General features: G+C 46.3%; 1 protein-coding gene across 4 annotated transcripts in view; it reads left to right on the top strand.

The window, feature by feature from the left end:
* ANKS3 (ankyrin repeat and sterile alpha motif domain containing 3) overlaps positions 1 to 24,320 on the top strand; it is a 72,259-nt gene that overhangs the window by 10,517 nt on the left and 37,422 nt on the right. For 3 of the 4 annotated variants that reach the window (XM_068244204.1, XM_068244205.1, XM_068244203.1), the window contains exons 2-13: positions 1,817 to 1,986; positions 3,504 to 3,702; positions 4,636 to 4,757; positions 5,112 to 5,193; positions 6,424 to 6,559; positions 10,676 to 10,834; positions 11,841 to 11,981; positions 13,516 to 13,610; positions 15,092 to 15,253; positions 20,626 to 20,750; positions 20,986 to 21,127; positions 21,354 to 21,526. In XM_068244204.1, the coding sequence (XP_068100305.1) occupies positions 1,826 to 1,986; positions 3,504 to 3,702; positions 4,636 to 4,757; positions 5,112 to 5,193; positions 6,424 to 6,559; positions 10,676 to 10,834; positions 11,841 to 11,981; positions 13,516 to 13,610; positions 15,092 to 15,253; positions 20,626 to 20,750; positions 20,986 to 21,127; positions 21,354 to 21,526 (1,697 nt within the window). In that variant the 5' untranslated portion in view covers positions 1,817 to 1,825. The remainder of the gene's footprint in view (positions 1 to 1,816; positions 1,987 to 3,503; positions 3,703 to 4,635; positions 4,758 to 5,111; positions 5,194 to 6,423; positions 6,560 to 10,675; positions 10,835 to 11,840; positions 11,982 to 13,515; positions 13,611 to 15,091; positions 15,254 to 20,625; positions 20,751 to 20,985; positions 21,128 to 21,353; positions 21,527 to 24,320) is intronic. The other variant, XM_068244206.1, reaches the window with a different exon arrangement.

Below are 24,320 nucleotides of genomic sequence, written 5' to 3' on the forward strand. Positions count from 1 at the left end.
ATTCTGTTTACTAAGCATATAAAATAAAAAATTTTAGCAAAAAGTACTGCCCAAGGAAAGTCTAATTTGTGGCAAAAAACCTATATATAGATCATTTTGGTGTAATAAGTAGCAATAAAGTTATTGGTGAATGAATGGGAGGAGCGTGATGTGTGAAAATTGCTCTGGTTCTTAAGGGAAAATAACCTGTGGTGGGGCAGTGGTTAACCACTCCAGTACCAGCAGTCTCTTGCCCCTTAAGGTCTTTGTGTCTAATCACAGGTTGTTATTTGATCTCTCCCCTGTGTCACATGATTGCCACAGCAGATAAGCTCATTTGAAAGCACAGGTTGTTAACCATATGTCTGCTTTCATGAAACAGGAAGTAGAAACACTGCAGATGTATTTTAGAATTCGTATCAGTTGTAACAATGAAATGTGTTGTGTGTGTGTGTGTTTTTTTTTGTTTTTTTTTCTGTTCTGTGTTTCGGGTCGCTTTAAAGCATACCTGAACTGAAAATGAGATTGATAGTCCTACTCCAAAAGAGAACTTTCCTAGAATGCCACAGTTTTATTTTGCAAAAAAAAAACTATAAGAGCTTGTTCACACTAAGGGCACGTTTGGCTTTTTTAAAGCGCCTGCGATTTTCAAAATCACCCTAAAAGCGCTTGTGCAATGATTGCCTATAAGAGTGTTCACTTCACATATAAGCGGTTCGATTCTGATCCGCTCACCAAAGCGCTGCTTGTACCATTTTCTAAGCGTTTTGGCTCAATGGAAGGTATAGGGAAATCGCTAAGCGCTTGAAAAAGTGCTTTGTATAGAGACGTCAGGACGTGAAAAAAACGAATCGCTCTGCAAAATCGCTTTGAAAAGCGGTTTACAGAAAAATGGTAATGTGCAGGTAAGCGCCAGGCGGCGCTAAAAAACATTGCGCATTAAAACACTGGCGTAAGCGATTGTTATTTATGATGTGAACGAAGTCTTACTGTCGATTAAAGGACCACCATTGTGAAAAATTGAATCCCCCCCCCCCCCCATGAGGAGATGGACTAGTTAGATTTTCACGACCTACTGTAAGTGACAGCGCCATTTGACAAAAGTAATTTATTGTGTGTTTTACTATGGGAGAAATGTATATTTATATGTATGTATTTTAAAGTTTGTAATTTCTTGTGATTTCCTTTAGGCTGGTTTCACACCAGGACGTTGTGTTTTAGGGGACGTTATGGCCACATAACGTGCCCCTAACGCAACGCCTGGTGCTCTCTAAGGTGGGCGTCAGAGTGAGCCGCGTTGTGCAGCTCACTCTGACGTCCGTGATGTGCACTCTTGGACGTATGCGGCATCACGTGGTCCCGCCCGGCCAATCGCCGCACAGAGCGGCTGCTCCAGGAAGTAAACACTGCACGTCACTGAGTGAAGTGAATATTAATTGGCCATGTGCTTGGCCGCTCTCCGCTCCTCCCCAACATTACTGCGCATGTCCAAGCAGTCTAACGCGGCTCTGCCGCTTACAAAGTACTGCATGCAGTACGTTGTGTAATGGCGCAGCGTTACTATGTAACGCAACGTGGGCACTGTGAACAGCCCATTGATTTTTCATTGCTGTGCGGTGGGCTGCGTTACAGGCTGCTCTAACGTGCGCCTGTAACGTCCCACTGTGAAACCAGCCTTAACCTTGGATTCCCTTTTAAGAAAGTCGGCTTTTTAGGTTATTGTTGCTGTGCTATAGTTTATTGTAGCACCATCCATCCCATTCATGTTGGTGGTATTACTCTAATTTCCCCATCTTTCGTATGTCTGTTTTTCAATCTCTCCTGTTATCTTCCGTAGAATAACGAGATGGCGAGTGAGCTGAGCGATGAGTCCAGCGAGTCGGAGCTGCTGAGCCGCAGTCTGTCTATGTGGTATGGAGAATCACTGGACGGCCAGGAGCTTCCCCTTGATCTTCACACTGCAGCGTCTATCGGGCAGTACGAGGTTGTGCAGCGCTGTGTGCGCAGGTGAGAAGAAGGCATGGCTCAACCTTCCAGCTTTCCTGAAAAAGAATTAAATATGCTAAGACATATCTGTGGCACTCAAGGCCTTTTGTCATTTTAATCTTTCTTTAAAACGATCTTTGCTGTTGAATTTGCAGCCTAGTTAGGACAACTATAAAAAGAGGGCTATGGAGGCTGCCATATTTATTTCCTTTTTAAGTAATACAAGTTACCTGGCTATCCTGCTGATCCTCTGCCTCTGATACTTTTAGCCATAGACCCTGAACAAGCATGGAGCAGATCAAGTGTTTTTCTGACATTATTGTCAGATCTGACAAGACTAGCTGCATGCTTGTTTCTTGTGTTATTTAAGGTGGCCATACACTGGTTGATTTGCCATCAGATCCGACCAACAGAAAGATCCCTCTCTGATCGAATCTGATCAGAGAGGGATCGTATGGCTGCCTTTACTGCAAACAGATTGTGAATCTATTTCAGCATGAAACCGATCACAATCTGTGAAGCTGCCGTTGCCCCTTTCCCCCGCATACTTTACCTGCTCCGACCAGCGAATGTCCCCCGGTCTCCGCTGTCTTCTCCTTCGTGCTAGGCTCCTCCAGCTTCGCTGAACTTCCTGCCGGGGAAGTTTAAACAGTAGAGGGCGCTCTACTGTTTAAACTTCCTGCCGGGACAGGAAGTTCAGTGAAGCTGGAGGAGCGGAGCATGGAGAAGTGACCACGGATAGAGCGGGGACAAGCGCCGGCAGAGCATGTAATGTATTGTCACTAGCATCGGTCGTCGGGCATTCAAACGCCGCTATCGATGCACTCCCGACCCGCCGGCGATCGAGCAAAATCTTCCGCACGGACGAATCGACGGGAACTATTGATTTCGGACGGAAATCGATCGTTTTGTCAGTGTTTGCGCAACGAAATCACAGTGATCGAATCTGCTGTATATCGGCGGGAAAATCGTTAGGTGTATGGGCCCCTTTTAGAGTCACACTACTACAGCAAAATAGATCAACAGGACAGCCAGGCAACTGGTATTGGTTCAAAGGAAATAAATATGGCAGCTTCCATATTCTTCTCTCTTTAGTTGTCCTTTAAGTTTGCAGCCTGCTTTGTATATCTTGAAGAGCCTGTATTCTCTAATTTCATTTTTTCCAAAAATCAGTAATTATTCATTTCTGGTGCGTTCCTGTTAAAACAAACAAAAAAAAAAAAAAAAAAAAAAAAAAAAAAAGCTGGTGGAAAAGAACTTTTACGATTATCAATGAAATTAAGATACCATTGTGATCCTAAAATCGCAAGCGCTTGCATAAACGCAACACAATGCAGCTGGTGGAAAGGGGCCTTTACTAAAAGGCTTGTGTAGATGAGCAGTTTAATTGCGCCTGAGCTACAGTGCATTTGTACTGTTTCATGTACCCAGGCCCCTTTTTCAGGAAGTATGAGTTATGGCTATGTTATATGAAGAGATCTGCAATGGTTCATGAGTTACCTACTTGTTACTGTTGTATCCCCCTCATCTCCGCACAGAAGGGATGTGGACCTGAACCAGCAGAACCTTGGCGGCTGGACTCCTCTCATGTATGCCTCCTACATTGGACATGATGCTGTGGTGAGCCTCTTGCTGGAGGCTGGGGTGGATGTGAACTGTACAACCCCCAGTGGACAGACCCCGCTAATGCTGGCAGCCAGCTGTGGCAATGAGAGTGTGGCCTATTTCCTGATTCAGGTGAGGACTACACTCTTCACTCCCCTTTTTCGTTTGTGTGTTTAAGGCTATTCTCTGTGGCTTTCCAGACTTTTGCATCTTAGACATTATTCTCTTCTACAGTTTTGGCTTGTGTGGTTTTTTCTTTTTGTTTGTTTTTTTGAGTTTGCAGTAAATAATTGTGTGTGTGTGTGTGATTTTTAAAATGTTGCAATCAATCAGAGAAATAGAATTGTTCTCATATTGAACAGAAATATAAAAAAAATTGTGTGTGGACACCTAAATATTAGCAATTTTAACCTTTTATTAACTGGAACTGAGGCAGTCAGATGCTTGTTTTTTGATGAACTGCAAAGGAAGAATTAGGCTGGATTTACACCATACCGGATGGAAAACTGATCCCGTAAAAACAGATCTGTGCTCTGTTGAATGGGACCAGATTCTTACATTGTGCATCAGTTTTTCCATTCGCTACCCACTTCCAGATTGTTGTCCCTCCTTGTTTGCCTTCTATTTACTTTTCAGGTTAGCAGGCCGAATTTAACTTGCTGTTTGACTGTCATTCTAGATAACAGCATTCATTTTTAACACTTGCAATGCAGTAAACTAGAAAGGGACTAAATACCATTTCTTAATAGGGCTAGTACTATATATACCTTTGTTCATATCATATTGTGCTTGACGCACTAACTAGCAGTAATATTGCCGTACAGAGACAGGGCACGGCGATATTTCAGGTACTACCACAGCAGTGTACCACGAGTTGCATTATTGGCACGACCCATGGTACCAGTAATATTGCTGTGCGCTGTCTATGCATGACAATATTACCACAAGTTAGTGCATCAGGACCCTTGTTCCATGTCAGTTCACTTGCACTTTAAGGAGAAAGAAGGGTGAGATTAAATGATATACAATCCTCTGTGACATCATATTTTTTTTCAACCATTGCAGCAAGGAGCTGAGTTGGATGCAAGGGATGCTCGCGGCTGGACTGCTTTGTATCACTGCACTAGTGCAGGGCACCAGCGGATGCTGCGATTCCTTCTAGAGAATGGTGCCAACGCAGACATGAAGTACGTGATAATTGTTTAATGCCTTAAAGCAGGGGTCCCCAGCCTTTTCCCGGCCCAGGGACCGTTTTCTGACCAATTTATTTTTCTCCGGGGCCCGCGGGGGAGGGGGGTTATAGTGGACAGTGTCGTGCGCGGCGGGTTATGGGGGGGAGGGGTGGAGGCTGGGGTGTGGCGGCATAGCTAGCATAGTTGCCCAGGATAGGGGGTTTAGTATCCCCAGTATGGCTAGTATAGTGCCCAGTATAGCTAGTATAGTGCCCAGTATGGGCACTATATGCAGGGAGGCTGATGGACTCTACAGTATTGGGTTCTACATATACCGGTATATAACTGCTTTCCATTAAATCATTGCAGGGAGCCAGTCTATGGGTTTACCCCTCTAATGGAGGCTGCAGCATCTGGACATGAGATCATAGTGCAACATCTGCTGAACCATGTAAGTCTTTGCTCCACCTCTGCTTCCAGGTCTACTGCCTTGCTTGGAAGAGAATTGTGTTTGTTTTTGTTAATCTGCAGAATCCTACAAAAAGGAACTTTCAGGCTGGTTCTACATATGGGGAGCGGAGGGGACAGTACCGCAACGCACTAAGATGTGCAAAGTGTAAATGGAACCTCTGCTCCTTCCTATAGCCCTTATCACAACCCTTTCTCGAACTGCAAAATTTCAGTGAAGCCCAAGGCGCGGGGGGAGGTTGGTTGAGAAGAAAGTCCCAGGAAAAAACTAAACTTGACATTTACATGTGTTGTCAACCTTGAGTGTTTTGTTTTTGGGTTTTTTTTTATTTTTTATTTTAACGATCATATTTTATGTAACATTAGTTATTTTTAAACCTTGTAAATGGAAACTCCTTTTCTGGAATATGTAGTTTTCTACTTCTTACCACTCAGGTGATGCAAACAAGCACCGACGTTGCAGACTATAGTCTGCCCATGTTGTGCAGATGCCAACTGCTATGCAGACATGGCTCTTATAAAGAACAGTGCAAGGCAGGTCAATAGTGTAGCTAATATTTGCACCGCTAAAGTGTCACAAAACTATGAGTTAAGGTGCGTACACACATGCGACTATAGTCGTTTGTAACGATCGTTCCCCGATCTTTACCAACGACGATCGTTACAAAAAACGAACCACCGACTATTAAGGCAAACGACGAACGAGCCAAATCGCTACAAAAGCAAGTTCTGTCTCGGCGGATTTTAACCAACAACGATCGTTTGCAAAAGTAGTACATCGTTGGAAACGGTCGTTCGTACTAGGCTTGACATGCGCATTTCACTATTTCTCTGTGAAACTTCTCATTTTTATGCGCAGGCGCAATAGTTGCTTTACGTGATGTAACGTTCGTTCTAACGATCAGATCGTTACACACCTTTTAAAACTATCTTTACTTAGGTCGTTCTTTCATCAATTAAAAGTTTGTTTGTCGTTCTCAACGAACGATCGTTGTCGCATGTGTGTACGTAGCATTAGATACTCCCCTATGGAGAGGGAAGGCTGTGGATCCAATAGAGCCTTCCAGGTCCTTTCTCCATCTCCTCGTTCTGGCACAAGTGAAAGGTTGGCTGTGGATCTGCCTGTGTGTACTTGAGTTTCAGAATGCTTTTATGCTGAAGTGCCAGCTTGCTTCTCCTTGACTGGCTAATCATTCATTCTTTATTTTACTAGGGGGTGAAGGTAACGGAGACAGACCGGAATGGAGATACAGCTCGAATGCTGGCTGCAAGGTTTGGCCATTCCAGAATAGTGTCAATGCTGGATTCCTACCGCACCCGGGGGTCCCGAACACACAGCCGAGGAGCAGGTAATGATTAGTAATGCAGCCTGTGAGAAGCTTTCTTTATAAAGAGGACTCCAACATCACAAAGTGTGACCAAACCAATCCTAGGACCAAGCTGGACACGCCTTAAAGAATTGACTGAAGTTGCAGTTACTGAAACCTACTTAAAGTGTACCAGAGATGGGGATAGAAGGAATTTATACATGCCTGGGGCTTCCTCCAGCCTGATCGCTCCCAACCCACCGTCCTCCGCCTCCTGAATCCTTGGTAATGAGTCCCGTAAGTTCGACCAGTCGGCGCATGTGCAGTGTGGCTGCACGCGCTCCTCTGTCATGCTCCCAGGTCTGGGAGCGTTCTGTGCCTGTGCAGTAGTACTGTGCAGGTGCAGAACGCTCCAAGCTGTGAGAGAGCATTGGGGGCGCGCGCTCGGCTATGCCGCACATGCGCAGTAAGCCCCGACTGGCCAAACTTACGGGACGTATTACAGAGGGTCCAGAAGGTGGATGACGGCGGTGTGGGAGCGATCAGGAAGGGGGCTGGAGGAAGCCCCGGGTATGTATAAATTCCTTCTATCCCCGTCTCTGGTACACTTCTTTAAGGACAATCTGTAAGAAACTAGTCCCTTTTTCACTTATTTTTGCTCAGAAAAATGTTTTAATTCTGTCTGTGTAGTGGTTCCTTTGAGGAGCTTCTTGCTTATTGAGGAAAATTGCGCAATAAAGTATTTAACCACCCTGGCGTTCTGATAAGATCGCCAGGGAGGCTGCGGGAGGGTTTTTTTTAAATTAAAAAAAAACTATTTCATGCAGCCAACTGAAAGTTGGCTGCATGAAAGCCCACTAGAGGGCGCTCCGGAGGTGTTCTTCCGATCGCCTCCGGCGCCCAGAATAAACAAGGAAGGCCGCAATGAGCGGCCTTCCTTGTTTTGCTTACACCGTCGCCATAGCGACGAGCGGAGTGACGTCATGGACGTCAGCCGCCGTCCTGACGTCAGCCGCCTCCGATCCAGCCCTTAGCGCTGGCCGGAACTTTTTGTTCCGGCTACGCTGTGCTCAGGCGGCTGGGGGACCCTCTTTCGCCGCTGCTCGCGGCGGATCGCCGTAGAGCGGCGGCGATCGGGCAGCACACGCGGCTGGCAAAGTGCTGGCTGCGTGTGCTGCTCTTTATTTGGTGCAAATCGGCCCAGCAGGGCCTGAGCGGCAGCCTCCGGCGGTGATGGACGAGCTGAGCTCGTCCATACCGCCAGGATGGTTAATATTTGTACCAGGATGTATTGGTGTCAGTGGCCAATTTGTTTGCTCTTAAAAGTTTCTTTCTTGTGGTCAATTATGGCTGCACCAACTCACTGGTCTATTCTATTGATTAACATTGGTTATAATTGCACAGTTTAAACTGCAGAGTCCTTGGTAGCCCAAGTTGTTGTGAAGAAACAACTCCCCTCCCTGGGGATACTTACTTTGGAAGAGGGGAAGCCTCTGGATCCTAATGAGGCTTCCCCCATCCTTCTAGGCCTCAGCGATCCAGCGCTGGCTTCCCCAAAACCACAGCCGACAAAGATGCCGCAGTAGCATCTGCAATGTTTACCTACCACGATCCAGCACAGGCGCAGTAGCGGCTTTCCGATGGGGCACAGATAAAAATAGCTGAGCCCGATGGGGTCCGTTCTGCCTGCGCAGTAGACTAGACCCAATCGGGCTCAGCTATTTCCGCCTGAGCCCGATCGGAAAGCCGCTACTGCACCTACGCTGGATCGTGGTAGGTATGTTGCCGGTGTTCAGAGGAACCAGCGCTGGATCGCTGAGGAGGGCAGAGGAAGACTCATTAGGATTCAGAGGCTTCCTCCTCCCGAGATAAGTATATTCCCCGGGGAGGAGAGTTATTTTTCTTACAGATTCTCCTTAAAGGTTACCTGAGACAGCTGATAGAAGGAATCTATACATACCCGGGGCTTCCTCCAGCCCCTTCTGGCCTGATCGCTCCCACTGATTTTCTTTAAAGGAAAACTGACCTCGGAGGGGTATGGAGGCTGCTATATTTGTTTTGTTTTAAACAATGCACATTGCCTGACCATTCTGCTGATCCTCTGCTCTGATACGTTTAGTCATAGCCCCCAGAACAAGCATGCAGATCAGATGTTTGACTTAAGTTTTTAACTGCATGCTTGTTTCAGGCGGGTGAGTCAGATGCATGACAAATCAGCAGGATACCAGGGTAACTGGTATTGGTTAAAATTAAAATCAGTATCCCTCTCAGGTTAGTTGCGCTTTACAGGAATTTTCCAGTTTTTGCGACTCTGATGTCGCAGGCCACTGCGCCTTGGCTATGCGCGTTCTCACTCCTGCTCACATTGTCAGGAGCGTACTGCGCCTGTGCATGATGCTCCCGGTGATGGGAGCGAGGACACACGGCTAGAGCCACACAGGCGCAGTGGCCCGAACCATTGTTGCTCTCCATGAAAATAAGAGGCAGTCCATATCTGGGGCTTCTGCTGTCCAGTGTGAGTAATCTGCTAGTTGGATTGGGGTTTCTAAGTGTTGCTGTTAGCATGCATTCCAGTAGAGTAAGCCAAGACTATCTGAAATCAGAGCACAGTGAAAATCTGTGACTGAATATTCATGTGTACACAAAAACATTTAGATATTCACTGCATGCTGACTTCGGCTACTTGTGGCATACCCTTTTGGGAAACGTGCTGCTAGGCTTCTGGCCATAGCCATAGGTTTCTAGTTTACCACCCTTATCATAAACCCCACATCCTGTCCACGTGTGTGTGTGTGTGTGTGTGTGTGTGTGTGTGTGTGTTTTTTTTCCCTCTAAATTGCATCACTGTATCAACTGTGGACTGGAGGTGCACTTGACTCACAGTGGCCACATCTCTGTAGCTAGACCATGAATGTTTCAGGTGACCTTAAAGTAAACCTGAGATGGCATTACTAAAAGATTTGATACTTACTCAAGGCTTCCTCCAGCCCCAGGAACACAGCTGCGTCTCTCACCATCCTGAGTGCCTCTGTTCAGCCGCAATCAGCCCCGGTAATCTTGCTCAGTCGTATGCACAGAAGAGCCGACTGGCGCAATTGAGCCGGATTACTGGGGCTTATTGCAGCCAAACAGAGGCACTCGAGGGGGGGGGGGGCGGCGGTGAGGGACGCAACGGTGCTCCTGGAGCTGTAGGCAGCCCCGGATTCATATAAAATCTTTTAGTTATGCCATTCCGGGTACACTTTAAGCCTGGCATACACATTTAATTTTGAATGGTCAACCTTCAACAAATGTTACCACTTTCTTGTAGTATGAGTGTCAAAAGATTTTGAATCCTGTAAGCAGATTCAACTGTGATGGGCCAATGACTGACCAATTTTACCACCTCCCATGTAGTAGGAGGATTTTCCTACACATTCTGCTCATAGTATTTAACCTCCCTAGCGTTCTGGACGAGCCGAGCTCGTCCAGAGATGCTAGAGGGCACCGCTCAGGCTCCGCGGGGCCGATTTGAATATTTTTTTTATTTTTTTTTTAAACCCGCAGCAAGCACTTTGCTTGCTGTGTGTCCTACCCGATCGCCGCTGCTACCCGACACGAAATGGGGCCCCCCCCCCCACAGACCCCGTGCGCCAGGCTGCGCTTTGGGGTGGATCGGGAGTCCCTGTGATGTCCCAACGTCTATGACGTCACTCCATTCGTCGCCATGGTGACGGGGGAAGCTCTAAAGGAAATCCCGTTCAGAACGGGATTTCCTTATGGGTGGGAGGGAGGGAGCTGGAAGGGGAGAATCATGTAGCTAGCGCTAGGCTAGCTACATGAAAAAAAAAAAACCCGCGGGAATCAGAACGCCCAGCAGGTTAATGTCTGTTAGCCCGCATATACATGAAGGTGGTAAAAGTGGTCAGTGATTGTCCAATCAAAATAGGTGTGTACCGGGCTTTATACACTTTATGGTGTACACACAGGGATTCAGCATCCTTTCTTTGCATGGAAATGCATTTGTGGATCATTGGCAGTCATGTGAATCTATGATATGCATTGGGAGAATCTGTCGCATCACAAAACAATACTGCCAAATATTTTGGACTTGTTTTGTTTTCAGCAAAAGGCATACTGAACAGGATAGAAATTTTACATATTTCTTTTTTCATTTAGTCCGCCCTGAAGACCTCAGCTCTTCTGACGAGTCCTCGTCCATTCCCCATCGGTCGAGACCACAGCGGAAGGCCAAAGGTCCTAGCATCCATGACGGCCCCCAAGCCTTGGCGAAGATAACTGCTGGTGGTGGAGGAGGGGTTGCCCAGCCTGTCTGCTGTGAGTACTTGTCAGTCACAGACCTATCATAACCTTAAAGAGAACCCGAGGTGGGTTTGAAGAATATTATCTGCATACAGAGGCTGGATCTGCCTATACAGCCCAGCCTCTGTTGCTATCCCAAACCCCCCTAAGGTCCCCCTGCACTCTGCAATCCCTCATAAATCACAGCCATGCTGCTGACAAGCAGCTTGTCAGAGCTGGCTGTGTTTATCTCTATAGTGTCAGTCTGCTGCTCTCCCTGCCTCCTGCAGAACTCCAGTCCCCGCCTGCATCCCTTCCCTCCCTGCTGATTGGAGGGAAGGGACGGGACGGGGGCAGGGACCGGAGCTATGCAGGAGGCGGGGGAGCAGCTGAGACTGACACTACAGATGTAAACACAGCCTCACAGCATGGCTGTGATTTATGAGGGATTGCAGAGTGCAGGGGGACCTTAGTGGGGTTTGGGATAGCAACAGAGGCTGGGCTTTATAGGCAGATCCAGCCTCTGTATGCAGATAACATTCTTTAAACACACCTCGGGTTCTCTTTAACTTAGTATTTACTGATTAATATGGACTACCAGCGTCTTGTACAGATGCACTGCTCTCAGTATTCCCACGCCTTCATTCTAGGCTGGCTTTGTGCTGTAACTTCAACTAAACTGTAATAAATAGTAATTTAACAATTATAAAACTTCCATCCATTTCAGTCCTGATAATATTTAGTCAAAAATCATTTAAAACCAAAATATATTGCAGACGATGGTGTAACTTAGCATGCAGATTGTCCAAAGGTTTCTGTGTTTTTTTTTTTGTCAGTATGAGCCAGTCAGGCTGTGATGCATGGTGGAGTCACCCTAACATGTTGCAGGTGCTTGAGGTTGTGGATCCTATCTTTTATCAGAAGAAATGCACACAGAGGGTCGTTTCACTTCTTCAAGTATAATTCGTGACACACATTTAAACTGCAGTCATTCAAATGCTACAAAAACCTGTGTGTGATTCTTGTTTTTTCTTCCCCTCAGCTCCAGCATCCGTCCCTTCTCAGGGATACGTCACTTACGGTGAGCTGGATGATGACGCTGGGGGATTGGCTGATTTGCGGTACCGTGATGTTACTTCTCCCATAAATGAGCACGATCTGGAGAGTAACGGGAGCAGCAGAGGTGAGTGCAGACAAATACTTTCCAATGTATAGGCATGTCAAACTCCAGTCCTCAAGGGTCATATCCATGCCAGTGTTCAGAATGGACAGGGCAAAGGAGACGTCTGCTCTACATGATGAACCACACCTATCTTGATTCACTCCCATCAATTTAATTTTAGTTGTGCATAAAATGTGTGAGGACCTCTGCCATGAGGATTGGGGTTGGACATCCCTGCATGTATTGTCAGTGAGCACCTACCTTCTTGTGTCTTTGCTTCATGTTCTCATTGTACTAGTTTTGAGGCAGATTTTTATTTTGCTGGGATCAGAGAGTGCAGTCTGAATCCCTGATGAAAAAGGAATTTCGCCCAACCAAACATTCTGCTGCATGTTGAAATTTGTTCGGAAGGAGCAGGGCTGTGGAGTCAGAGCAGTTTTTGGGTACCTGGAGTTTTGTCGGTGGTTTCATAAACGGAGGAGTTGGGCGATTTTTGTACTGACTCCACAGCCTTTCAGGCAGGGAACACACTTGACTTTCAGTTTTCCGCGCGCGTTTTTCTGCATACTTTTTCTGCACACTAAGTGTGTTTCCATGCAGGAAAACGCGTGCGGTTTTTCACAGCAGCTGATGTAATTGATACAAAAAACTGCCAAAATGTGCAGAATCAGGATGCAGAATGTCAGTTTTTTTTCTGCGCGCGAACAACACAGTAAGTGTGTACTAGCACATTGATTAACATGAGTTCTCAGTTTTTCTGTGCAGAAAACGCGTACGAAAACAGTCATTGTGTTCCCTGCCTCAGGGGTTGTGGAGTCTAGGAGCCGGAACAATTTGGGGTACCTGGAGTCAGTGGTTTTACAGAGGAGTTGGAGTCTGATGATTTTTAGCCCGACTCCACAGCCCTGGGAAAGAGTCAAAAACCTTCAAAAGGCTGTAGCTCCTTCTTCCTCTACGCTCCATCATGAGATCCCATGTAACGTGTTGACTGCTAACACATTTGACAAACTTTTTTTACATGCCTCTTAAAGAACACCTGAACTGAGAGGAGTATGGTGGCAACCATATTTATTTTCTTAAAAACAATACCAGTTGCCTGGCTGTCCTGCTGATCTCTTTGGCTGCAGTAGTCTTTGAATCGCTCACCTGAAACAAGCATGTGGCTAATCCAGTCAGACTTTAGCCATTGACCCTGAACAAGTGTGCAGATCAGGGGTATTTGACTGAACCTATTAGAGACAGAGAATCAGCAAGGCAGCCTGGCAATCTGCATTATTTAAAATTAAATACACATGGCAGCCTCCATATACCTCTCAGTTCAGGTGCCCTTGTTGACTGCCCTAGACTTCCGAGGGATAAAGGAAGCGCTTGGGGTAAGGGTACTCCTGTAAGTACACTTCTAGTTTGAACTCAGTAGCTTCAGTTCAAAACTGATATGTTGCTTTTGGCTGTACTGCCTCTTTAAGACATCATATAATGTCATGTGGCTCTTTTTGATGTACTTTATGCTGCCTGTGTTTAATGCTCAGATGGGTTTTCTGTTTTCTTTCTGCAGAGGAGGGAGATCGGCACAGAGGGCGGAGCAGTAGCAGTGAGGGGGTGTGTACAACCACTGGAGTGAGCAGTGAGGCGTCCCTGGAGAGCAACGAGGTATGGAGCATCAGTTGTAGCAAATATGTGTCCGTGTGCCCCCTGTGTGTACCAGGCTTTACAGGCATGAAACTTGTCCCTTGTGGATAACTGCTTCTGAGAACAGGGAAAAGATAGATAAAAAGGGTCACTAGTTCTTAGATTTTAGACCGTCATTGAGAAGAGATAATGAACCATTAAAAAGTGGATTTACGCATAAAATAAAACTGGGGTGTATCTCAAATAGTCATTTTTAAGGTGGCCTTAAAGTGACTGTGTACCAGTTTAAAAATAAAGTCAGATACTCACCTAAGGACAGGGAAGGCTTGGTCCTAATGAGCCTTCCCTCTCCTCTCACGGTGCCCGATCCCGCGCAGGATCCCCCGCGGCAGGGAGGTTTCGGGAGCACTCGGGCTTCCGAGGACGGGCCGCTCCATAGTACGCATGCGCGCGCGTCCTCTATGACGCAATCGCGTAGTATGGAGCGGCCCGTCTTCGGAAGCCCAAGTGCTCCCGAAGACCTCCGAAGTCCCTGCGGTGGCGGACGCATACGGGGGAGCCAGCGCAGCACCGAGGGCACCGAGAGAGGAGAGGGAAGGCTCATTAGGACCGAGCCTTCCCTCTCCTTAGGTGAGTATCTGACTTTTTTTTTTATTTTTAAACTGGTACCCATTGGCTTTAAAGTGAACCAGAGACTAAGCACCCTCATGTATTTTACCATATATATCAGTGGGGACATTAGAGAAAAAAACCTACTCTGCCTTATCCTACTCTGCTCAGCCTGCTTCTAAACAGCCCTGATAAAATCCCCCACTGAGCATTCAGTCTGGCTTTGCTCAGGAATCATTATAGCCAAGTCTGTCTGCTCTGATGTCTTTTCAAGCCCAAGCCTGCCCCCTTCTGGCTCTGCTATGATTCCTGAGCAAAGCCAGACTGAATGAATGCTCGTTGGAGATTTTATCAAGGCTGATAAGAAGCAAGCTGAGCAGTGAAGCAGAGAGCAGGGTAGGTGTTTTCTCTAATGTTCCCACTGATATATATGGTAAATTACATGAGGGTGCTTCATCTCTGGTTCACTTTAAACGATACAATTCCCTGGATGATTATCAGATCTGATCAGGAACTATCGTTTGGGCACACTAATGGAAGAAAAGCTGACAAAACCATCCGGTCAGATTGATGGAATTGATCCAAAAAAACAGATCGATTCTATTAATCTGATCAAATTGGTTAGCAGTTCTCCTTCTGTTAGTGTGCCCAAACTATCGTTTCCAATCAATCGTCTGAGGGATTGTATCGTTAATGTTCACCTTTAGCAGTAGGAGGATAGATGCAATGTATTATCGCATCAGTTTATCAGCTGACTTTTTTCAGTATATTTTGATCTGTATTCTGTAGTCTTTCTTGCTATGGTAACCAGACTTTAAACTAAGCCTTGAAGGCTCTCTGTCACGTGAAAAGTCTTTATTTAGATTCTATCTAATAAAGTCTCTTTTTCTCAGGACTCTGATCCAGTTGTGGAAATACCCAGCAGGAAACCTACCAAATTGCACAGTAAAGGCAGACAGCGAAATGGAGATGCCCATGCCAATCCTGGACCACCAAATTGCAGATTCTCCAGTGCACTGCCTGCTGCAGATCTACCTCCTTACACAGGGCCAAAGGTATGTTAGGTTTTTTTTTGTTTTGTTTTGTTGTTTTGTTTTACTAAACCTACGTTTAAACAAAATAATGTGGCTAATCAGCACCGTCTTGCATCTCTTACACCCCCACTCACTTCACCACTGTTTTCTGTAGGTAGCCATGTTGGAATAATCGAACAAAATTATCTCACTGAAAAAAAAAAATGAAGAAATTCTACCATGTTTGGGCACCACTAGGGATTTATCTGATGGTCAAATATTGTGGCCATCAATGTCAGATCAAATCTGATCTGAGAGGGATCTAATAATGCGACCACCATCTTCAACCTAAAGTGCAACCACCTTTGTGTACCTTTTTATAATAAGTACAGATGAAACTTGAAAAATTAGAATATTATGCAAAAGTCCTTTTTATTACAGGAATTCAACTTACAAGGTGAAACTAATATATGAAATGCACTCATTACACGCAAAGCAAGATATTCCAAACCTTTGTTAGAATTATGATGATTATGACTTAGAGCTTATGAGAACCCCAAAATCAAAATCTCAGACCATTAGAATATTGTGAAAAGGTTTTATATGTTCTAAGCTCAAAGTGTCAGACTCTAATCGGCTAATTCATCCAAAACACCTGCAAAGGACTCCTATTTCATATATTAGTTTCACCCTTTAAAGTAGAGTGACCAGAAGTCCCGGATTGCCCGGGACGCGTCCCGGATTCGGGGTCCGCTGTCCCAGGCAGCATGAGGTCCCGGGAAACGTCCCACTTTCAGCAGCGGGACGTCCCGGCCTCGGGACTCTGGCCACTCTCTCCGCATGAACTGGCAGCGGCGTCTATAGACGCCGTGCCAGTTCATTGCCTGCAGCCCCGCTCCAGCCTCCTCTTCCGGTGTCTGCTCCGACACCGGCAGGCGAGCAGGGCTACGGCAAGATGGCTGCTGAAGCCCTGTACTGGAGACTGTGTCTCCAGTACAGGGCTTCGGGCGCCATCTTGCCGTAGCCCTGTCAGCGCGGGAGACCAAGACGGTCCCGGGATGGAGCAGAGCGCCAGAGGAGACTTCAGCCAGGTGAGTAAATGCTTTCTTTTCCAGGTGAACTTTGCCCGCATTACGTTTCTTGCCTGGTGAAATGTTTGCCCGCATTGCGTTTCTTGCCTGGTGAAATGTTTGCCCGCATTACGTTTCTTGCCTGGTGAAATGTTTGCCCGCATTGCGTTTCTTGCCTGGTGAAATGTTTGCCCGCATTACGTTTCTTGCCTGGTGAAATGTTTGCCCGCATTACGTTTCTTACCTGGTGAAATGTTTGCCCGCATTGCGTTTCTTACCTGGTGAAATGTTTGCCCGCAGTGCATTTCTTGCCTGGTGAAATGTTTGCCCGCAGTGCATTTCTTGCCTGGTGAAATGTTTGCCCGCAGTGCGTTTCTTGCCTGGTGAAATGTTTGCCCGCAGTGCGTTTCTTGCCTGGTGAAATGTTTGCCCGCAGTGCGTTTCTTGCCTGGTGAAATGTTTGCCCGCATTGCGTTTCTTGCCTGGTGAAATGTTTGCCCGCAGTGCGTTTCTTGCCTGGTGAAATGTTTGCCCGCAGTGCGTTTCTTGCCTGGTGAAATGTTTGCCCGCATTACGTTTCTTGCCTGGTGAAATGTTTGCCCGCAGTGCGTTTCTTGCCTGGTGAAATGTTTGCCCGCAGTGCGTTTCTTGCCTGGTGAAATGTTTGCCCGCAGTGCGTTTCTTGCCTGGTGAAATGTTTGCCCGCAGTGTGTTTCTTGCCTGGTGAAATGTTTGCCCGCAGTGCGTTTCTTGCCTGGTGAAATGTTTGCCCGCATTGCGTTTATTTTGTACTGACATGTTTGCCCGCATTGCGTTTATTTTATACTGACATGTTTGCCCGCATTGCATTTATTTTATACTGACATGTTGCCCGCATTGCGGTTATTTTGTGCTGACATGTTGCCTACTGCGTTTATTTTCTGGTGTCCGGGGTAACGGTTACTGCATTTATTATTTAATGGTCATAGATGGCTATGTTTGCTGCTTTGTGGTTACGGTATACTATTAGCATCACACAGTTTCTGCACACCCATGATGCAAAGTCTCGTTTGTCCACATCATGGCGTAAACACTGCTTTCTTATGCCTCGCTGTTACATCATTACGTTAGCTCCGCCCATACAATGTCATGGCCACGCCCATTTTTCACCGCGGCGCAGCCCCCCCACGCCCCCCTCCCCGTCCCAGGTTGGACCCACAAAAATCTGGTCACTCTATTTAAAGAGAATCTGTTTTGTTAAAATCGCTCAAAAGTAAACATACCAGTGCGTTAGGGGACATCTCCTATTACCCTCTGTCACAATTTCGCCGCTCCTCGCCGCATTAAAAGTGGTTAAAAACAGTTTTAAAAAGTTTGTTTGTAAACAAACAAAATGGCCACCAAAACAGGAAGTAGATTGATGTACAGTATGTCCACACATAGAAAATACATCCATACACAAGCAGGCTGTATACAGCATTCCTTTTGAATCTCAAGAGATCAATTGTGTGTTTCTTTCCCCCATGCACTGAAGTTTCAGGCTGCTTGTTTCTTCCTGCAAACAGCTTTGCCCTTGTCTGTAATTCTTCAGTATGTGAAAGCCCAGCCAGCTCAGAGGATGATTTATCCAGCTTGTAAAAGATAAGAGAGAAGAGAGAAGCTGCTCTAATCTAAATAACACACAGGCAGTGTGCAGAGAGGGGCCTGGAAGGGTGCGTTCATAGCAGAACCACAACACTGAAGAACTTGGCAGCCTTCCAGACACAGGCCGACAAGTCTGACAGGGGAAAGATACATTGATTTATTACAGAGATGGTGATAGTATAAAGTGCTGCAGTTAGCCAGAACACATTAGAATAGCTTTTGGAACTTGTAGGATGATAAACAGGATGCAATTTTTGTTACGGAGTCTCTTTAAAGAGGCCCTGTAACACAAAAAAAGTCCCCCTGGGGGGTACTCACCTCCCCCTGGGGGGTACTCACCTCGGGAGGGGGAAGCCTCATGGTCCCAATGAGGTTTCCCCCTCCCCTGTAGCTGCAGGCAGTCCAGCGCGCGTACGAGAGAGAACGGAGCCGGAGACTTGAGCGCAGGACACAGCCAGTATATGGCTGATCCTGCTGCCGCACAAGTCCGGACCATGTTAATTACTATTCCCCCTCCAGGCTGACATGGATAGTGGGGGAATGAAATAATTCCAGCAATTGCTGGAAGCCGAATAATTGTTTTAAAAACAACTTCAGGTCCGTCTTCTGACGGCGCTGAAGTTACTCCCTGTGCCTGCAATAGCCGTAGTTCCTATTACGGCCTATGGTGGTGCCGACTGCGCCCAAGTCTCCTGCGCTGCCGCGCCCAAGTGTCCAGCGCTGGATTTACCGTGTTCACCCAGCGCTGGCTCCCCAGAAGTGTCCCGGAATCCTCCCTCGACAAGCCTGATAAGCACCGATTTATTTACCTTTCCTGGCTCCAGCAGGGGCGCTGTTGCGGCTTTCCGCACAGAGATAGGTGAAAATAGCCAATCTCCGTCGGGTCCGCTCTACTGCGCAGGCGCAGGAGACCTGCACCTGCGCAGTAGAGGCCCAACAGCGATCAGCTGTTTCCACCTATCTCCGAGGCGGAGAGCCGATACTGCACCTGCACTGGAGCCGGGAAGGTAAATATTTACATCTCCACTGTTCAGGGAGCTTGATCTCCCCCGCCGTGGGACTGAGGAGGATGGGGGAAGCCTCAATAGGATCTGGAGGCTTCCCCCACCCCAGTTGAGTAAAGTTTAATTACTAAAATAAATAGACTTTTGTAAGATATTTAATTTTTCAAGTTTCACCTGTATGAACAGCAGATCTTAAAGAGAAACTGTGACCAAGAATTGAACTTCATCCCAATCAGTAGCTGATACCCCCTTTTACACGAGACATCTATTCCTTTTCACAAACTGACCATCAGGGTGGAGCAGTGCTTTTCAGCGCAGCTACATTTGGGCGCAGCTGGCGCCACCATAGATTTTAATAGGAATCACATCTATAGTATCGTTCAGTGAGTAACGTCGGCGCCATCAGAAGACTGAGCCGAAGTTGCTTTTAAAACACAATAATTCGGCCTCCAGCAATCGCTTTAAGCTGAATTATATAATTCCCCACTATCCATGGCGGCCTGGGGTGGGAATAGTAATTAACACGGCTTGGACTTGAGCAGAAGCAGGATCGGCTATATACCGGCTGTATCCTGCACCCAAGTCTACCGGCGCCAATTTCGAATGTATGCCAGGGGGGGGGGGGGGGGGGGGGGAGGGGCTCTGTATGGCTGATATTGTGGTGAAACTCCTCCCACAGGAAACTGTGAGGACCATGGTCCTGCCAGTTTCCTGTCTGAACCTCATTGCATTGTGGGAAATAACTGTTTACAGCTGTTACCAACTGCCAAAAAGCAAGCAGCAGCTACTTCTAGTAACATCACCTGCCAGCAGTAAAAATGTCACCATGTGATAAATGTCAGAATGTAAATCGGGGAGAGGAAAGATTTTACAATGGACAAACACTGACTAAATCATTTATACATAATTATTGTAAAAATGAAACACTTTTTTATTACATTTTCACTGGAGTTCCTCTTTAACTACCACCTAATCCACCCCCCCCCCCCCCCCACACACACACACACCCGTTGCAAATCTGCCGATATAAACACTGCAATTGAGGCAAAAACAAATTGTGCCTGTAAGAGGTACGTTTGGCTCCAGGGCCACCCACAATGCAAACTGAAGACTATAAACAGCGGGCGCTGAAATGTCCAGCTTTTCAGCAGAATATCCTTTTCATTATATGTACAGTGCTAATACACTTATGTAACATAAACTGTAGGTCCACCAGGAATTAAGGTTATTATGAAGGGAGGTGGCCTGTTTGGGTCAGTTCATGTTTGAACAGAGCGGTAGTATGTCACAGATAAGGTCTGTGGCGGCATCTGCTGCACTCCGGTTTCCGCACACATGCCCAAAACCATACAGCTAAGTAACTTGGCTTCCTCATAAAATTTGGCCCTAGACAACAATGGACACATGCCTATGGTAAGGAGTATATTCTGAGCTCCTCTGAGAGACAGTAGACAAGACTATACCCTGTAAAGCGCTGCAGAAAATGTTAATGCTTTATAAATAATAAGCTACACAGGATGCACAAGTTTTTTTTTTTTTTTTTTTTTTTTTTCTTCTTCGTTACAACCATCTCTAACAGATGATTGCATATGTAGGGGGCAATTTGATGTAGAAAGTAAAGTTAAATTCTTGATCAGTCTATCAATTCATGGTTTTAGTCCTATAATTTTTGTATTTGCCACCCTGTAGTGTGACTTTGTCCTCTTTCTCCCATCAGGACCTGGCAGAGCTGCTAGAGCAGATCGGTTGCTCCAAGTACCTCTCTGTCTTCCAGGAGCAAGATGTCAATCTGCGGATCTTTCTCACCCTGACTGAATCTGACCTGAAAGAAGTGGGCATAACGTGAGTGCCAGGCAGAGACTGGATGGAGCAATCGGGGGTGGCTTGTGAGTCTGGAGGGGCAGTTTTATATAGGTTTGACCTGGCCACAATAAAGTATGGAGGCTCATTATACTACTCTAAAATTTGACTTAGCCATATGCCATAGTCCCCAGTTTTACTGTCCATGAAAAATGTATATTTGGGCCATATATAGGGCTTTACTTTCATGGCTGTTAATAATCTTTATATATTGCAGCTTGTTTGGACCAAAAAGGAAGATGACCTCTGCCATTGCTCGTTGGCATAGCTCTGCTCGACCACCAGGAGATGCTCTGGAGCAAGCTTATGCTGATCGCCTAGAGGCAGAGATGCAGGAACTAGCCATACAGCTCCATAAGGTAATAAAGGTTTCTGGTCAGACATCAGCTTCTCTACCGAAGGAAAGTTGTTTATGTTTCTGGAGGTCAATCAGATCCCTTCTTGAAATAAGAAGCTGAAATCCTGTTATAATAACGTTCATTTATTCTAGTGTTTGACAATGTATAGTACTTCTTTATGGATGATGTTAAATTTACAAAACTTTAACCGACATAACCATTTAGTGGTGTCTTTTTTCCTCCATAGGGGTGTGAAGAGACTGAGCTACTGAAAGCACAAGTTGCCCAGGAGAGGGAGCTCCGAGCTGTGGCTGAAAGCTGCCTCATGGAACAGGAGACAAAATGGAGGCCAATTCGCTGCCAGCTGGAGGCTACTTGCAGCCTCGCCTCTGAAGCCCAGAGGGCCATCACCCAGCTCAGGTACTTGGGATCTCAAAAATAAACAAAAATGAAAAAAGACAGATTGTATCCCTTGTGCAAGTTTAGCGTGTTTATTGTTGTATCTAGAATTTTTTTTTGTGTGTTTACTTAAACTCTATTTAACTATAGGTCTGAAAACATTCCGATAGCTGCACCTTTTTTTTTTTTTTTTTTTTTTTTTTTTTTTTTTTTTTTTTTTTTTTACCAACAAAAAAGGGTTATTTAAAGCACAAATACAGAGTAGATATTAGATATTAACTCCACAATAACAAGTAGCTCCGTTTGGATATGTAGAAATGTCTTTCATTGGAGAATAAATATAGAAAACAGTCAAGTTTTTTAAAACACAAGTTATAGCAATCAATAGGTGATTATTTAACAAAGCAATATCAAGTGCCTGTTTGAAAACAAAGAGGTGAGACCAATTCTCAATTACAGATGCAAGGTAATTAAAAAACAAAGATATACTTACCCAAGGCTTCCTCCAGCCCCTGGCAGCCATCCAGCTGGTGGCCCGGGGTCCCTTCCGGTGCAGATCTATTGCACCTGTGCAAGAGGCGGTCACGCTGACGTCATCTGGAGTGTTCTGCGTAGGCGCAAAACTACTGTGCCTGTGAAGTACACCCCAGGCCACGTGACCTGGCCAGAGGGGACCCCAGGCTACCGGCTTGATGCGGTAAGGGCACAGTGACTGAGTAGAGTTTAAGTTTATACTAAAGCAGCATCTAGGCCTCTTGCACACTAAATGCGATTCCGATATTTTTTTTTTTTTTTTTTTTTATACAACCCGATTTTTGATTCAGATGTGTTTAAAAAAAAAAAAAAAAACTGCGTGCAGTTACGTTTTTAATCGGACTCAAAAATTGGATCGTATAAAAAAATAGTGATGGCCCGAATGGTTCGCATACGAATTTATTCGCGCAAACTTCGGTGGTGAATAGTGTTGGGCGAACACCTGGATGTTCGGGTTCGCGAACGTTCGCCGAACATGGCCGTGATGTTCGGGTGTTCGCGCCGAACTCCAAACATAATGGAAGTCAATGGGGACCCGAACTTTCGTGCTTTGTAAAGCCTCCTTACATGCTACATACCCCAAATTTACAGGGTATGTGCACCTTGGGAGTGGGTACAAGAGGGAAAAAAAATTAGCAAAAAGAGCTTATAGTTTTTGAGAAAATCGATTTTAAAGTTTCAAAGGGAAAACTGTCTTTTAAATGCGGGAAATGTCTGTTTTCTTTGCACAGGTAACATGCTTTTTGTCGGCATGCAGTCATAAATGTAATACAGATAAGAGGTTCCAGGAAAAGGGACCGGTAACGCTAACCCAGCAGCAGCACACGTGATGGAACAGGAGGAGGGCGGCGCAGGAGGAGAAGGCCACGCTTTGAGACACAACAACCCAGGCCTTGCATGAGGACAAAAAGCGTGCGGATAGCATGCTTTTTACCGCCATGCAGTCATAAATGTAATACAGATAAGAGGTTCAATAAACAGGGACCGGAAACGCTAACCCATCACAGATGGTCATTGTTCATGTTACTTGGTTGGGGTCCAGGAGTGTTGCGTAGTTGTTTCCAATCCAGGATTGATTCATTTTAATTTGAGTCAGACGGTCTGCATTTTCTGTGGAGAGGCGGATACGCCGATCTGTGACTATGCCTCCGGCAGCACTGAAACAGCGTTCCGACATAACGCTGGCTGCCGGGCAAGCCAGCACCTCTATTGCGTACATTGCCAGTTCGTGCCAGGTGTCTAGCTTCGATACCCAATAGTTGAAGGGTGCAGATGGATTGTTCAACACAGCTACGCCATCTGACATGTAGTCCTTGACCATCTTCTCCAGGCGATCGGTGTTGGAGGTGGATCTGCACGCTTGCTGTTCTGTGGGCTGCTGCATGGGTGTCAGAAAATGTTCCCACTCCAAGCACACTGCCGATACCATTCCCTTTTGGGCACTAGCTGCGGCTTGTGTTGTTTGCTTACCTCCTGGTCGTCCTGGGTTTGCGGAAGTCAGTCTGTCGGCGTACAACTGGCTAGAGGAGGGGGAGGATGTCAATCTCCTCTCTAAAGTCTCCACAAGGGCCTGCTGGTATTCTTCCATTTTGACCTGTCTGACTCTTTCTTCAAGCAGTTTTGGAACATTGTGTTTGTACCGTGGATCCAGAAGGGTATAAACCCAGGAATTGGTGTTGTCCAGAATGCGCACAATGCGTGGGTCGCGTTCAATGCAGTCTAGCATGAATTGAGCCATGTGTGCCAGAGTCCTGCCAGAATCCTCATCATCCTCTTGTGAGCGTTGTGATAGTTGTTGTGATGCATCATAGTCGTCACCTTCTTCCTGGTCTGCTTCTGCTGACCATTCGCGCTGAATTGTGGAAGTCCAACGTGCACCGCTCTGGCCCTCGTCAGTGGTGGCATGAAATTCCTGCTCCAACTCCAGCTGTTCCTCCTCCTCTTCTTCGTCATAGCTGCTGGGGCCAGCGTTTCCTGAGGCGGATGGCCTGATGTTGGTACCATCACCCTGATCGTTTTCTCCTTCAGATTCCCCCAGTTGCATCATGACAGCTGTTTCCTTGATTTTCAACATTGACTTCTTCAGTAAACACAGCAGTGGTATGGTAATGCTGACTGAAGAGTTGTCACTGCTCACAAGCAACGTGGATTGCTCAAAATTTTGGAGGACTTGGCAGAGGTCCAACATGTTGGCCCAATCGGATCCACAGAAGCTTGGCAGCTGTCCGGATGCGCCTCGGTACTGCGCCGTCATGTACTGGACCACTGCACTCTTCTGCTC

Source organism: Hyperolius riggenbachi, chromosome 7, assembly GCF_040937935.1.
Source record: "Hyperolius riggenbachi isolate aHypRig1 chromosome 7, aHypRig1.pri, whole genome shotgun sequence".
Taxonomy (NCBI): Eukaryota; Metazoa; Chordata; class Amphibia; order Anura; family Hyperoliidae; genus Hyperolius; species Hyperolius riggenbachi.